Genomic DNA, 14094 nt, shown 5'->3' with positions numbered 1-14094 from the left:
CACTATGGAAAACAGTATGGAAGTTCCTCAAAAAATTAAAGAGTTGCCATATGACCCAGCAGTTCCACTCCCGGTCATATACCCAGACAAAACTATAATTTGAAAAGATACATGCACCCCTATGTTCATAGAAGCACTATTCACAATAGTCAAGACATGGAAACAACCTAAATGTCCATCAACAGATGAATGGATAAAGAAGATGTGGTAGATATATATACACAATGGAATATCACTCAGCCATTAAAAAGAATGAAATAATGCCATTTGCAGCAACATGGATGGACCTAGAGATTATCATACTAAGCAAAGTAAGTCAGAAAGAGAAAGACAAATACCATATGATATCACTTACAAGTGGAATCTAAAATATGACACAAATGAACTTATCTATGAAACAAACAGACTCACAGACATAAAGAACAGACTTGTGGTTGCCAAGGGGGAGGGGAGTGGGGGAGAGATGGATTGGGAGTTCGGGATTAGCAGATGCAAACTAGTATATATAGGATGGATAAACAACAAGGTCCTACTGTAAAGCACAGGGAACTATATTCAATACTCTGTGATAAACCATAACGGAAAAGAATATGAAAGAGAATATATATAAGTGACTCATTTTGCTGTACAGCAGAAATTAACACAACATTGTAAATCAACTATACGTCAATAAAATTTTTTAAAAAAGACAAAGGCATGTCCCCGAGAGCAGGCAAGTGACTCTGTGTTTCAGCCTATTTTAGGAAACCCCTCCCCTGAAGGCAGGCATCTGGGCCACTCTTTTCTGTTTGAGAGAGGTTGAGAGTCCAGACTCAGGCAAATCCAGTGGCTTATCGACTGTGGAATCATTAAAAAAAAAAGTTATAGAATGAATGCAAAGAAAGGCCAGAAGTTGAAACCTGAGAGGCTTTTACTGGGGAACAAAAAGAAATGGAGGAGGGGGACTTCCCTGGTAGCACAGTGGTTAAGAATCCACCTGCCAGTGCAGGGGACACGGGTTCGATCCCTGGTCTGGGAAGATCCCACATGCCGTGGAGCAGCTAAGCCCGTGCGCCACTACTGCTAAGCCTGCGCTCTAGAGCCCGCACACCGCAACTACTGAGCCCAGGTGCTGCAACTTCTGAAGCCCACGTGCCTAGAGCCCGTGCTCTGCAACAAGAGAAGCCACTGCAATGAGAAGCCCGCGCACCGCAATGAAGAGTAGCCCCCATTCACCTCAACTAGAGAAAGCCCTTGCGCAGCAACGAAGACCCAACGCAGCCAAAAATAAGTTAAAAAAAAAACGAAAGAAATGGAGGTGGGAAAGGCCGCCTCTACTGTCCACAGTCCATCCTTCCCATCCCCCAACTCTATAAATTACTCAAGTCTTTTAAAGCTGATTTCCTCTGGGCCCGGAGGTGTCTCAGATAAGTTCTCATAGAATGCATCACTATACATAACACGGGCCTGGGATGTGCTCTCCATTTAAGAACCTGAGGCCTCGGGGGGCAGGTTTGAAGGCAGCTCAGTTCAGACCTCCCAGCAGGAAGGGATGAGGTGGCTGCAGGCCTGGGTCAAAGCCTGTCTGGGGCTACAGGCCTGGGGGAAAAGAGGGGAGCAAGGCCTCAGAGGGAGATGGGGCAGGAGGGGTTTGTCCCGGCAGCATTTGCTTGGGGAGTGGCTCAGCCTCCGGTTTGAGAGAGGGGAGGGCCGAGATGCTCAGAGTTGTGTAACCTTGTCGTGACTGTGTCCTTGTGTGTAAAATGGCAACGGCGACATCTAACCTCAGAGGGCTGTGGGAACACCTGAGGTGATGGATGTGAGAGCATTGAGTAGTGGAAGAACCGTGATGCAGATGGGTGTCATGGTGATGAATGGGCGCTCTATCCACACCACCACCTGGGGAACTGACACTTTCCCTCAGCTCCCAGACAGACGCCTGGTTGCCCTGTATTTCGACACCACTTCCTAATTCAGCTCTCACGGTTGGAGCACCCCTGTGGCCATGCTTAAGGTTTCATTTTGGTGGGGGGCAGCAAGGGTCACTCTGGGTTTGCCCACGGAAGGGGCAGGTCAGTGGCAGATGGCTGCATCAAACCAGCGGGCTCTGGAACTTGACTACTGGGTTCAGGTCCTGGCTCTGACACTTATGGGACTTTGGGCAACTTCTTCCTTTTCAGCATCATTGGGGTGGGATTAACAAACTTTGTGCAAGTTATTAACCTCTCTGTGTCTCCGTTTCCCTATCTCCAAAAACAGGGATTGTAATAGTACTTTCTTCCAAGGGTAGGGGTGATGATTAAATAAATTATTACATGCAATGTTCTTAGAACAGTGTCTGGCCCAGAGGAATTGCTATAAATGCTTTAGGCATTTTGATGATTACCCGCGGCCGAATTTGAGCCCGAGCCCACTGCAGATGGAAGAAAAGAAATTTAAGATTTACCCACTCTGTGCCAGTTTGGTAGTGCCTACCCTGTTTCATCCTTATACCATCCTAGGAGGAGCTCCACGTGCGAGGTGACCAGAGTGCGGCTCAGGAGGTGGTCCTGCCGGTGAGGATGTCACCCCGTTGGTGAGCAGCAGAGCTGAGATTCAGTCTCAGGGGTCCTGACTCCAACCTCACGCTCCTCCCCCTCTGCCAGCAGCCTCCACAGAGCCATGGGGAGCGACAGGAACCAGCATCTGCTGAACACCTACTGCGTGCTGGGTCCCTAAGCCGTGATGTCACCGTCTCCCCACACAGGGTGTGGAGGTCAAGTGAGGCAGCGTTCCGTCACGGCCCTGCTCAGGACTGCAGTGACTCCCTGTTGCCTGCTGAGTTCAGCACCAGTGCCCACCTGGCTGCAGCGTCCAGCCTGCTCTGCTTCCACTCTTTCCTTTGGATTCCCTACAGCCCTGCTCGCCGGGGCCATCTGTGCTGAAGGCTGGAGCACCTGGGCCCCGCTCCCCTGGGCCTGTCTCAGGGAGTTAACGCTCCTCAGAACTTTTAGGAGAGGGGAGAACAATTACTTGGTAGTGTTTTTGGAGAGAACTTTTGAGATTATTTGTTTCATTTACCCCCATTGTTAGTCTTCCTATTCGCCCCACCTTAAAGTAGTTTATTGATGACCTTTTTCTGCAACATTTTGCATTTTCCAGACATCTTCTGTCAGGAGTCCCTTCCCCTCCTGGGGTCCGTAATTACTCCTGCAGATGGAATTACTGGTGCTAAGGACTAAGCGGGGAGATGGCTGGGGAGGGGCCAGGCTAGGTGGGGCTTTGGAGCTTCAGGGCAGGGGTAGCAGGTGGGGAGTGGGCTCTTCCTTTGCTCCAGACCCACAGCCTTGGCGGGGGAGTTAGTCTGCGGCCTGGACCCCACTGCTCTCCCTCACGCCTCTGGGTGCACACACCTGGCACTGCTTCTAGCCTTCCCAGCAACGTGTCTCATCTCAGCTTCACCCCAGAACGAGGATACAGGGAGCAGGGTTTGTGCCCCATTTTGCGGAAGATGAAGTTAGGCACAGAGAGGTGAAGGGACGTGGGTAAAGTCAAACAGTGAGTAGGCGGCCGAGCCGGGGTTGGAGCCCAGGTCTGACTCCCGGCCGGCCTCTGCTCAGCACTGACTACCCCGCACGGCTGTCCTGAGGCGAGCTTGGCCTTGGAGCCATAAGCCCTGGGTTCTAGGCCCAGTTCAAGGTCCTGATAGGTCAGGTCTTATAACTGCTCTGAACTGCAGTTTCCTCATCTGTGAGATACAATACTTGCCCTGCTTTCCTCACAGGAGAGCTGTGAGGACTTACCAAGCTTAGGTGTGAGACAGCTAGCTGGGTAAACTGTAAAGTGCTGCCCCACAGTAAGGGAGGGGGACTGAGGGTCCCAGCCACCTCCCCTTGAAGACAAAGGGCGGGAAGTCACTAGGTTCCAACTGAGAAATAAGGTAGCTAGGGTTGTCCCCTCTCGTGGGAAAAGGGCTGAGAGGGGTCAAAGCTGGCTATTTACCACAGATCCACAGCCCTCTCCTCTCCAGACAACTTTTGTTTGTGGCTCAAAGTGTAGGCTCTGGATTCAAACAGCTATAGGCTCAGCTCCTGGTGACCACGGACCAACTAGGGAAAGTTACTTCAGCTCTCTGAGCCTCAGTTTCCTCATCTGCAAAGTGGGGATCCTCACAGCCCCTACTTACAGGGTTGCTGCAAGGATTAAGCAAAATAACGAATGAAAAACAGAGAGCCTGGCCTAGGGCCCGCCACGGTTCCTCAGTGCTCCAAACATGGGCCACTGTCACCCTCACTCGGCCATCCACTTCCTCCAGACCTTTCAGGGAAGCTCCTCTGACTCGTGGCCCCGCCCCACGCTGTAGAGTCTGCGGGGTGGCCAGGACTGGGAGTCGGAAAGGGAAGAAACCCCACCATCGCCAGAGACTCGGACAAAAGGAAAACTGGGAGTGTTTAAAGCATGGACGCCTCAGACCTGCCCCGAGAGCTTCTTCTGCTGTATGGACAGAGCTGCAGGGACCAGGCCTGAGACCCAAGCCCCAGCTCCGGACCCCAGTAATGAGGGCAGTGATAAAGACGTGAGGAGCACGGCCAGGAGAGGGTGGTGTGACGGGGATCGTTTATGTTTTAGAACAGAAGAGTCAGCAATTTTCCCTAATAAAGCTACAAACCATGGAGTCCCAGAGGGGGAAGGCTGGACTCAGCCTTTGTGACATAAAACCAATTTTCCCTATTTTGCTCTGTGGATTAATTGCCAACATGATTTAACACTCTGGTGACACCCCTATCCCTCTCTGCCCTGGGAAAAATCAGTAGGTGTCTGCTGTGGGGACAGCGAACTCATGAGATGGAGGTGAAGGTGGAAAAAGCATCTGACTGGGAGCTATGTCACTCGCTTCACGTCCCAGTTCTGCCAATGATTTGCTGTGTGACCTAAGTCACTTTCCCTGTCTGGACCTTGGTTGCCTCCTTTGCAAAATGAGAGGGTGCACCAGGGAAGCACTGAGCGTTCTTCCAACTCTGCCACTGTAAAGGGTAATTCTCATTTTGTGCTCACACAGACCAAGAAGGGCAGGCATTATTAACCCATTTAACAGATGGGAAACTAAGGCTCAAAGAGGCTGAGTACATTGCCTAAGGTCACACAGCTACAGAGCGGAAGACTTGGGATTCCAATCCAGGCCTGTCTGACCCCAAAGTCCATGACCTTTACCTCCAGTAAACACAAGGAACCTTGACAATCATTTATTGAACATTCAGTACATGCCAGGCTTTTTAAGCATTGTGCATATTTTATCTAATTCAATCCAAAGAATAACATTAGGATGTAGTGCCATTATTTCCCATTTTATAGATGAAAAACTAAGGCTTGAGAAGCATAAGTAACTGGGCCAAGGCCATTCAGCAGATGACAATGGAGCTGGGATTTGAGTACTGGACTGGGTATGTGTATGTGTTTATATTTTTGGATCATTTCTGCTATTTTGCACTACCTGTGCTCCTCTGCTCACACGGGCATGGCAGCTAGACAGTGAATTCCTCATCCCCAGCACAGCATCCAGAAAAATCTTTTACTATAATAATTAGGAAGCTAGTCAACGGTGGGGTGGTCAGGGGATGAGAAGCTGGTTTTCTAGGCATGGGGCTAACAGTCTGACGAAGAACGAAACAATTAGAACAGGAAATGCGCACACATTATATACATCACCCGGCTCTAATTTTCAGTCCCCATTCTCTTCTGGCCCCGCAGCTGCCCTCTCTTCCTAGTTTCAGCTCAAGAGCCACACAAGAGGCAGAAATGTGCTTTACCCAGCTGGTGGGGGTGTGTGTTTGTGCTGGGGGAGGGTGACGTCTTTAAAGGACATAGGAAACCTTGGAGGAAAATTCAGTCACTGCTCCACTGCTATGGATTTTGTAACTCTCATCCCCCTCCCGCCTTCACTGGCCTGAGCAGCTGAGGTTTGCCTGTGACCTACGGACAGCAGGGAGAGAGGGGAGAAAAATGGGTAAACTAGTTTGTTCATTTGGGTGATGGAGTGCCCGTTTCCCTCACCAGTATGCAAGGTTCAATAACGTCAGACGGGGCTGCAAAAAATTGCAGCATAAATAGATGAGCCCTTTAAGGTAATAGAAATTCTGTCATCCGGGGAGAAATACAGGCCCTGAATCCCATGGGAGGGGACACCAGGCCCCGCTCCCCCGCCTCCCACACTCCCCGTCCCCCTTATAGCCGGAGTTGAAAGGGAGCATCTGTGCTGAGGAATGACCAGGGGGCCCCCTATCTCCCGGCCACACGGGCTCAATGCGGGGAGGAGGTCTGGGAAATGAGGTCTTTGTAGCTCTGGCAGTGACCTCACAGGCTGTTCACTCCAGGTGCCAAAGTGGCAACAATTAGTTTTAGAGCAGGGGAAGAGGCTTCATCAGGCTGGCCACGTAGGTGAGGCCTTAATTAAGGAAAGCGGGTCAGCAGAGGAATGTGGAGGGGCTGAGAAACTGGCCTTCTCCCCGCTGTGATGAGACAGTCTATTCTTCGTTCTGTGGCTGCTCTTTTGGGAACCCTGCAGCTCCCAGCCAGGAAGAAGTTTCAACTAACTCTGCTCTCTTCCCCAAGCCCCTCTTTCCACCTGTACCCCCAAACAGGGGACTCAGGCCTGGACCAGTCAGCCTCTTCACGTGGGGGACCCCTTGGGTAAATAACAACAACAACAATAGCAGTGGCAACATCCCCAACAATAATGGTAATAATAGCGAACACTTGTTGAACGATTACTAATATACCAGGTATTCTAGTTATTTTATATGTATGAATTAATTTAATCGGCCCAATAATTCACTGGACTTTATCATTATTACCCTTTCACGTATGAGAAAGCAGAGGCACAGGAAGGTTATATCTTGCCCGAGGTCACACAACTAATAAGCAGCGAAGCTGGTACCTGAAGGCAGGGAATCTGGCTCTAGAGTCCCTGGCTAACACCACTATATAGAATTGCGTAAGGTAGAAACTCATACCATTTGCCCAAAGAACCTGGAGATGATGCTGGGGGACAGCTGCTCCAGTCCCACGGCAGCTGCCTGTTTATATCTGAAGTGCAGAGAAGCCAGCGGGTAGATTTAAGCTCCCGCCCTGCTGGCAAGGCCCTTCGGAAATGCCATGAATTTCCTTCCTATAAAGGTCAGTTCTGGAAACTTCTGCTAAGGGCATTCATTGCTCTTCCCAAGACTTTCATTCATTTCAAAGTGTCCTGAGCAAGATATTCACATGGTAGCCATGTGGTGGGGGAAGGCAGTAGCAGGTGCAGGGTTGGAGGGAGACAGACTCTGAGCCGTGTGCTGTAGGAACAGAGGAGATGAAAGGGTTAATTCTAAAGTGAGGAATATTCAGGGAACACTTCATGGCAGAGGCAGCCTTTGATCTTAGCCTGAAAGGCTGACAAGGATTTTCAGAGACTGAGATAAAGACAGTGGGGAGGGCATCCTAGGAAGCGGGAAAAGCTTGAGAATCAGCACAGGCAGAGGCCCAAAGCAGACGCTGTGTTTGGGGAAAAGCAGATATGTGTGGCCACAGCACAGGTTTGTGGTAGGTAGCAGGGGATGAGGTTAGGGTGGCCTAACTAGTTTTAAGGGCAGGTTACAAAGGATTGGGGTTTGAGCTTTATTTGGTGGGTAATGAGAAGCCATGGAGAAGGGTGATGGGACCCCAACTCCCAAGTGGATGGATAGCTCCACTTAGTCCCCTCAACCACAATACTCTCCCCTCACTTCCTGAATCATCCCTCACTTGGACACTCCCAGGACTCTGCCAGCTTGAGACCCCTATCATGTGACCCTCACTCTGCCTTCCCCTACCCCTGTTCACCCTGGTGCTCGGGCTGGGTAAGGAACCTGGGTTCTAACAGGGCAAGAGCAACCTTGGAGCAGAAGCTCGTGGGAACTGTCCAAGGTGCTGAACCAATGCCACGCCCAATTTTAAGTACTCCCATTTTAATGATTGGCTCCCACACCACTGTTTCTGTTGGACAGAGAATTTCATTCCCATCTTATAGATGAGAAATGGAAGCCCCAAAAGTTAGAAGACCCAGAGCTAGGAACTTGGTTTCTTGCCTTTCAGCCCAGGGCTCTTTTCTCGCACTCAGCAGCCCCAATGTAGTCCAGCATTACATACCCGAAGTGATTCCATTGCTGCTGCCAAGCTAACATGTAAAATGCCCAGACTCTCTTCCCACTTCCATCCCTATGTTCATTTCCCCAAACACTGACAGGTATGTCCACCCCACAGCGCTGACCACTGAGGGCGACCCACAGGTGCTTGGGTGGACCTGCCTGGAACAGCAGCTGTGCACGTTTATGGCTTTATTGCATTGGGAATCCCTGGGCATAACTCATCCTGACACTCTCCTTGGAAGGGAGTGCTGGGCTTGAGGGAAGCTATGTTCTCCCACACTGTCCCATTTCACCAGCAATTACTGCCATTTTACTGGGCATCTAGTGTTCCAGGCCCTGAGCCGTGAACTTTCCATTTGAAGTTTCTCACTCTCATGGCTAAGTCTCCTCTTAACAGATGAGGAAATTCAGACTTAGGCAGGATAAGTGACTTTTCAGTAGGGACAGTGGGGATTGGAAGGCCACGATCTGAAACCAGATTTGTGTGGTTCCATGGGGACCCATCAGTCAGAGTCTATCATCTAATAGATGAGAGCTGTGGTGGCTCCCACCACTACCGGCTTTGTGATCACGGGCAAGTCACTTATCCTGTTTGAACTTCAGCTCCCCATTCTCAAGCTGAAGCACGTGAAAGCGCACCTCTGTAGGGCTCCTGTGAGGAACAGAGATGAAGCATGAGGCAGGGACTCAGTAAGTGTTTGCTGCTAATGTGAACATGACTATTATTGGGCACAAGCGCTTAGAAGGCTGGGCGGGCATCTGATTAGCCTTTCCATACCCCCAGCAGCTCCCCAAGTGCTTGGCAGAGAAAATATCCAGTGTCCTGGGAAGGAAGGAGAAAGAGTGTGAGGGTTAGAACACCCTGAGTGTCAGGTGGGCTTGCTTCTGCCCCACATTCTTATGGCCTCAGGGGGTGGGGACCACCTGGCTGGATCAGGCATGCCACTGGGCTCCCAGGGGTAGTTCAGTACTTACTCCTCATGGTTATGTTGAGCCTGAGGCCATTCTCAGCCCTCAGACTCTGAGAGACTCTGTTTTCACAAATGTATCCCAACATCCTCCCTAAAGAGCCCTTGGCAGGAAGAGCTCTGATGGGAGAGGACAGTTGAGGATATGGCCTCACATCCATTACCATGTTGGCTACTCACATCCAATAGCAGACGGGACTGATGTGACTCTCACCTTACAGATGAGGACACTGAGGCCCAGCAAGGAAAACTACACGTCCAAGGTTACTGAGCTGAGGCTCAAGGTCTCCAAACTCTCAGAAAAGGGTTCTTTTAATTAGTCTCAAATTAATTGCCCATCTTAAAACTCTTTCAAGGAAAAAGGCAGGTGCATAAATTCACAAACCGACTAACAAATAAAGGCAATGCTAATTATCACTGACTGCAGGACATTTTGGGGAGGGTCTCAGCCAAGTCTGCTTTCTAACTGCTCTGATCTCCCACCCTGACCAGAGCTGGCTAACTGCAGTAAGTTGCATTCATTCAGAAGCTGGGGTGAGGGCAATAGTTTGGTTTCCCCCTTGGAACCTGGTGTGTGTGGGAATGAGTCGCGCTGGATGAGAGCAATTGACTATTCTGTAATCACCTCAAGCAGCTCCTGCTCAACACCCGACAGCGCCCCAAAAGAACCTTTCCAGGTAAAATGAGGCTTGGCAGGAGGAGATGGATGGGAATTCACAGGGTCTCACCAGGGCTGCTTGGCTCACAATCTGTCTTATTTAGCCCTGAGCCCCAGGCAGGTGGGACTCCACATCAAGATGATTCCTACAAGTGCCAAGTCCCCCAGAGTTCAAGAGCAGGAAGTCATTTGCATCCCAGATGGGAGGAAGAGAGGCAGTGGCCTGGCCTCCAGATTCCTGGAGCCATGGCCTGGGGGCAGTGGGCCCACAGACACTAGCCTCTCTAGGACCACCCACAACCTTCACCCACCCAGGGCCTGGATTTCCCCTTCTTTTGAGGAGCGGTGACTAGGCAGGCAGCTGGGGGTGAAGAAGGGGGAACAGGGAGGCCCACGGACAATGTATACAATCAGACTATAACACCCTCAGTTAGCCCCCCTTCCCCTGGCCAATACACACACACACACCCACTTGCTCCTACTTTCTCTCATTTCCTCCAGAAGGGTGTGTTTCCTGACTTGGTCCGTGGAGTCTGCATAGTAGACCATCTTAGAAATCAGTCAGTTCATCTCCCCCTGCACACTTGCCATTTACAGATGAGGGAACTAGGGCCCTGAGAGCGGAAGCCACTTGCCCAAAGTCGGAGCTACCCTGCTAGCCAAGCTAGGACTGGGGTCTGGATGTCCCCCGAGAAGTCTTGCGTGGTCAATTCATTTTGGCTTCAGTCACCTGATCACTTGACTAGGTGAGACTTTTAATCCCAAACAACCATTCGCTCCTACCCAAACCCCAAATCTCGGGCACTCCATTTTTCTATGGACGTTATGGACCAAGCTCACACCAATAAAGGTAAATTAGAGAGGAAACTTGCAGGAGGGACAGATCTTTTTCTCTTTTGAAGATGCCACTGGAGTCATCGTCACCCAGTTTTATCTGCGTTGGGGAGGGGGAAGAAGGAGCTGAACAGAGTTTTGTTGTATAGACCAGGGGCAACCTGCCCACAAGAGACATTGTCACCAGGCAAACCTGTACTCTTACATCATGACAAGGGCTTCCTTCCAGTGGATCGCCACCTTGGCAGCACACTGGCCACAACCAGACCACACTCAGACCAAATATGTCAGCATCTCCAGGAGGGGGCCCGGGCATCAGTGTTTGTAGAGCTCCCCAGGTGATTCCAGTGGGCAGCCCAAGTTGAGCACCATCCCCTTCCTACTCAAAGTGAGGCCACTGACGAGTATCGTTGGCATCACCTGGGAGCTTGTTAGAAGCGCAGAACCGGGACTTCCCCAGTGGTCCAGTGGGTAAGACTCCGTGCTCCCAATGCAGGGGGCCCAGGTTCAATCTCTGGCCGGGGAACTAGATCCCACATGCATGCCGCAACTACGAGTTCACATGTCACAGAGTTCGCATGCCGCAACTAAGAAGTCCGCATGCTGCAACGAAGAGCCCGCGTGCTGCAACTAAGACCTGGCACAGCCAAAATAAATAAAAAATAAATAAATATTTGAAGAAAAAAAAGAAAGAAATGCAGGACCGTAGGCACCTCCTCAGATCTACGGGATCAGAACCTGCACTTTACCAAGGTCTGCTGGCGGTTTCTGAGTTCACTAAACTCTGAGAAGCACTGAGGCAAGGTACTCCATACAGTATAGCCCATCTCTACACCTGACAGCAACTTTGCAAGGAAGGTGTTCCATTCCACAGGTGAGGAAACTGATCCTGAGAAAGGTTAACTCACTGGCCCAAGGTCATACAGTTGGTGAGTAGGACAGCCAGGATGTGACCCTGGGCTGGTTGCAAAGGCCACCCTTTGTACTACACAAACCACTTCTTATAGCACCATAAAAAATCTGGCCACGGGGGTCCCCTGAATGTTTGGGTCCTCAGACCCACTGGGCATGCCCCCACCATTGAACAGGATTCCACTTCCAATGTCAAGTTCCTTGGAATCAAACCTCATAAAGACCAGCATAATTCATGAGGAAATACAAATAGTAAACAAACACGTGGGGGAAACGTTTACTCTCCCTAGTAATCAGAGAAATGCAAATTAGAGCAATATTGAGGAGCCATTTTCTACCTATATAATTAGCAAAAATTAAAAAAAGCAAAGAATGTTAGCAGAGTTGTTTTGAAATAGGTACATTCATACATGGCTGGTGGCGGTGTAGATTTCTATAACCCTTGAGGAAAGTAATATGGCCACATCCATCAAGAGCCATAAATACATTATGCCCACTGACCCTGGGAAGTCACCCTAAGGAAATAATTCAATAGGAGGGGAAATGTTGTTTGTAGGAAGATGCTCATTGCAACATTTGTTGTGAACATTGGAAACAAATCAGTATTCAGCAGTAAGGGAATGGCTGAGTCAGCAGGGGGGTCCATCAGCTCCTGCAGTGTCATGCAGCCATTTAAAATGACAATTAAGAAGCCCAAGCAGCAAATATGGGAAAAAAGAAAGCAAAATACAAAACTCTGTGCTTATTATGTGCTCTGTGGTTATTATGAGGGCAAAATATTGTGTGCATAGGATATGGACGCAATATCCAAACCAGTTGTCTTCTTTGTCCAAACAGCAAAGAAGACAACTGGTGTTTCAGGGTGAGGGGACAACGGAAAGACACCTTCCTTCCATTACTTTTACAGTTACAAACCCCAGTAGAATTGGCCTTTAAGAACAGCCTTGGCAGCTCTCTGGTCATGGACTCTATCTCTGAGTGGCACATAGAGACACCCTCATTCTGCATCCATGGGCACAGGGCCACACTCCCTGATTCCACCTGGAAGTGGGAGGAGCTGGCCCCTCCTTTCCTGTGTAGGGGCGGGGGTGGGCGAAGAGGCCATGGGAGTCCCCTCCCATCTTACCATGAAGCCTGGGGCACAAGTGCAGCTCCCAGTGACGCTGTGGCAGTTGGCACCGTTCTGACAGGTGCAAGGCAGCTGGCAGCCATCGCCATAGTAGCCAGCAGGGCAGGATTCATTGCAGTGGTGGCCAGACCACCCCGGCTGGCAGGTGCAAGCTCCAGTTACTGGGTGGCAGCTGAGCATTTGAGAGAAGGATGAGAGGACAGTCTGGTCAGGAATGCGGCCATATTCCACCCTCTGCCCACCCCAAGTCTGGTCTGCCCAGGGCTGCAGGATCGAAGGGCCTCTGAAGTTAAATTTCTTTCTTTTTTTTTTTTTTTGGCAAGTATTTCCCCCCAGTTGTGAGTTGTTTATTTATTTATTGATTGATTGATTTTTGGCTTAGTTGCGGCCCCTGGGATCTTTTGTTATGGCACGTGGCATCTTTTGTTGTGGCGCGGCCTTCTCTCTAGTTGTGGTGCGTGGCCTCCAGAGCATGTGGGCTCTGTAGTTGTGGAGCCCGGACTCCAGAGCACGTGGGCTCTGTAGTTGTGGCACGCGGGCTCAGTTGCCCCGCGGCATGTGGGATCGTAGTTCCCCAACCAGGGATCGAGCCCCCATCCCCTGCATTGGAAGGCAGATTCTTAACAACTGTACTACCAGGGAAGTTCCGAGGTTAAATTTCTTAATGTATTATTTGTTTGCCAGACGATGCCAAGATTACATGGTCTTATCAGCCCCAAGAAACTGAGGCTCATAGTTGTTATATAATTTGCCTAAAGTTACATAGCAAGGAAGTGGCAAAATCAGGATTAGACACAGGTCTCCCGACTCCCAAACAAGTGCTCTTTATAATACAGATACACAGACACCAAAGCAGGAGGCAGCCTCTTCCCTTATGGACTGTGAGGTCCAGCGCTTCCCCCACTCTGCACCCAAGGCAGATGCCCAGTGTGTGGGCAGGCACAAGAGGGCTGCAGTGAGACCCAGTTACTCTGCATACTGTAGGTACTCAATGAACATTTGCTGAGTTAAAATGGAGCCCTGGGGCAGATGTGGCCTCCCCTCTATGGCAGTGTCTGTACTGGAGAGGATACCCTCCATCCAGGCATTGCTAGGGCTCTTTAAGAGCAGAAAAGATCGTCTCCATCCCCTCTCTGGCTAGCCCAGCGAAAGAACCATTTGGCTGGAGGCAGGGCCTGCCTGGCATGACCGCTAGAGAGTCAGGCAAACTCTGGCTGGCAGAGGTCTGATCCAACAGCCAATATGCATCCATGATGCCGGGTGTGGTGACCGTTTTCTTCTCAGAGCTTCTGTGGGGAGTGTAATTGACTGATGGCCCTAGCTACTGTGTCTGAAATCCATCACTACATTTTCTCAGAGGTCACACTTCCCCTGGGCTGCTCTCAGCTAGAGCACAGCAGGGATATTAAGGTCGACACATTCCTGGGAAATCTGGGACTCCTCTGATGGACAAGTTTGGCTTAAAGACTCCCC

At 50.3% G+C, this 14094-nt stretch overlaps 1 protein-coding gene across 13 annotated transcripts in view; it reads right to left on the bottom strand.

Moving 5' to 3' along the window:
- MEGF11 (multiple EGF like domains 11) overlaps positions 1–14094 on the bottom strand; it is a 380942-nt gene that overhangs the window by 52799 nt on the left and 314049 nt on the right. For all 13 annotated transcript variants that reach the window (XR_005018567.1, XR_005018568.1, XM_036841304.1 and 10 more), the window contains exon 10: positions 12619–12793. Coding sequence is in view for 11 of the 13 variants with exons in the window: in XM_036841304.1 (XP_036697199.1) it covers positions 12619–12793 (175 nt within the window). In the remaining 2 variants the exon portion in view is untranslated. The remainder of the gene's footprint in view (positions 1–12618; positions 12794–14094) is intronic.

This window comes from Balaenoptera musculus, chromosome 2 (assembly GCF_009873245.2).
Source record: "Balaenoptera musculus isolate JJ_BM4_2016_0621 chromosome 2, mBalMus1.pri.v3, whole genome shotgun sequence".
NCBI lineage: Eukaryota > Metazoa > Chordata > Mammalia > Artiodactyla > Balaenopteridae > Balaenoptera > Balaenoptera musculus.
Note: the sequence above shows the minus strand (reverse complement) of the source record. Positions and strands in the feature narration are given on the sequence as shown.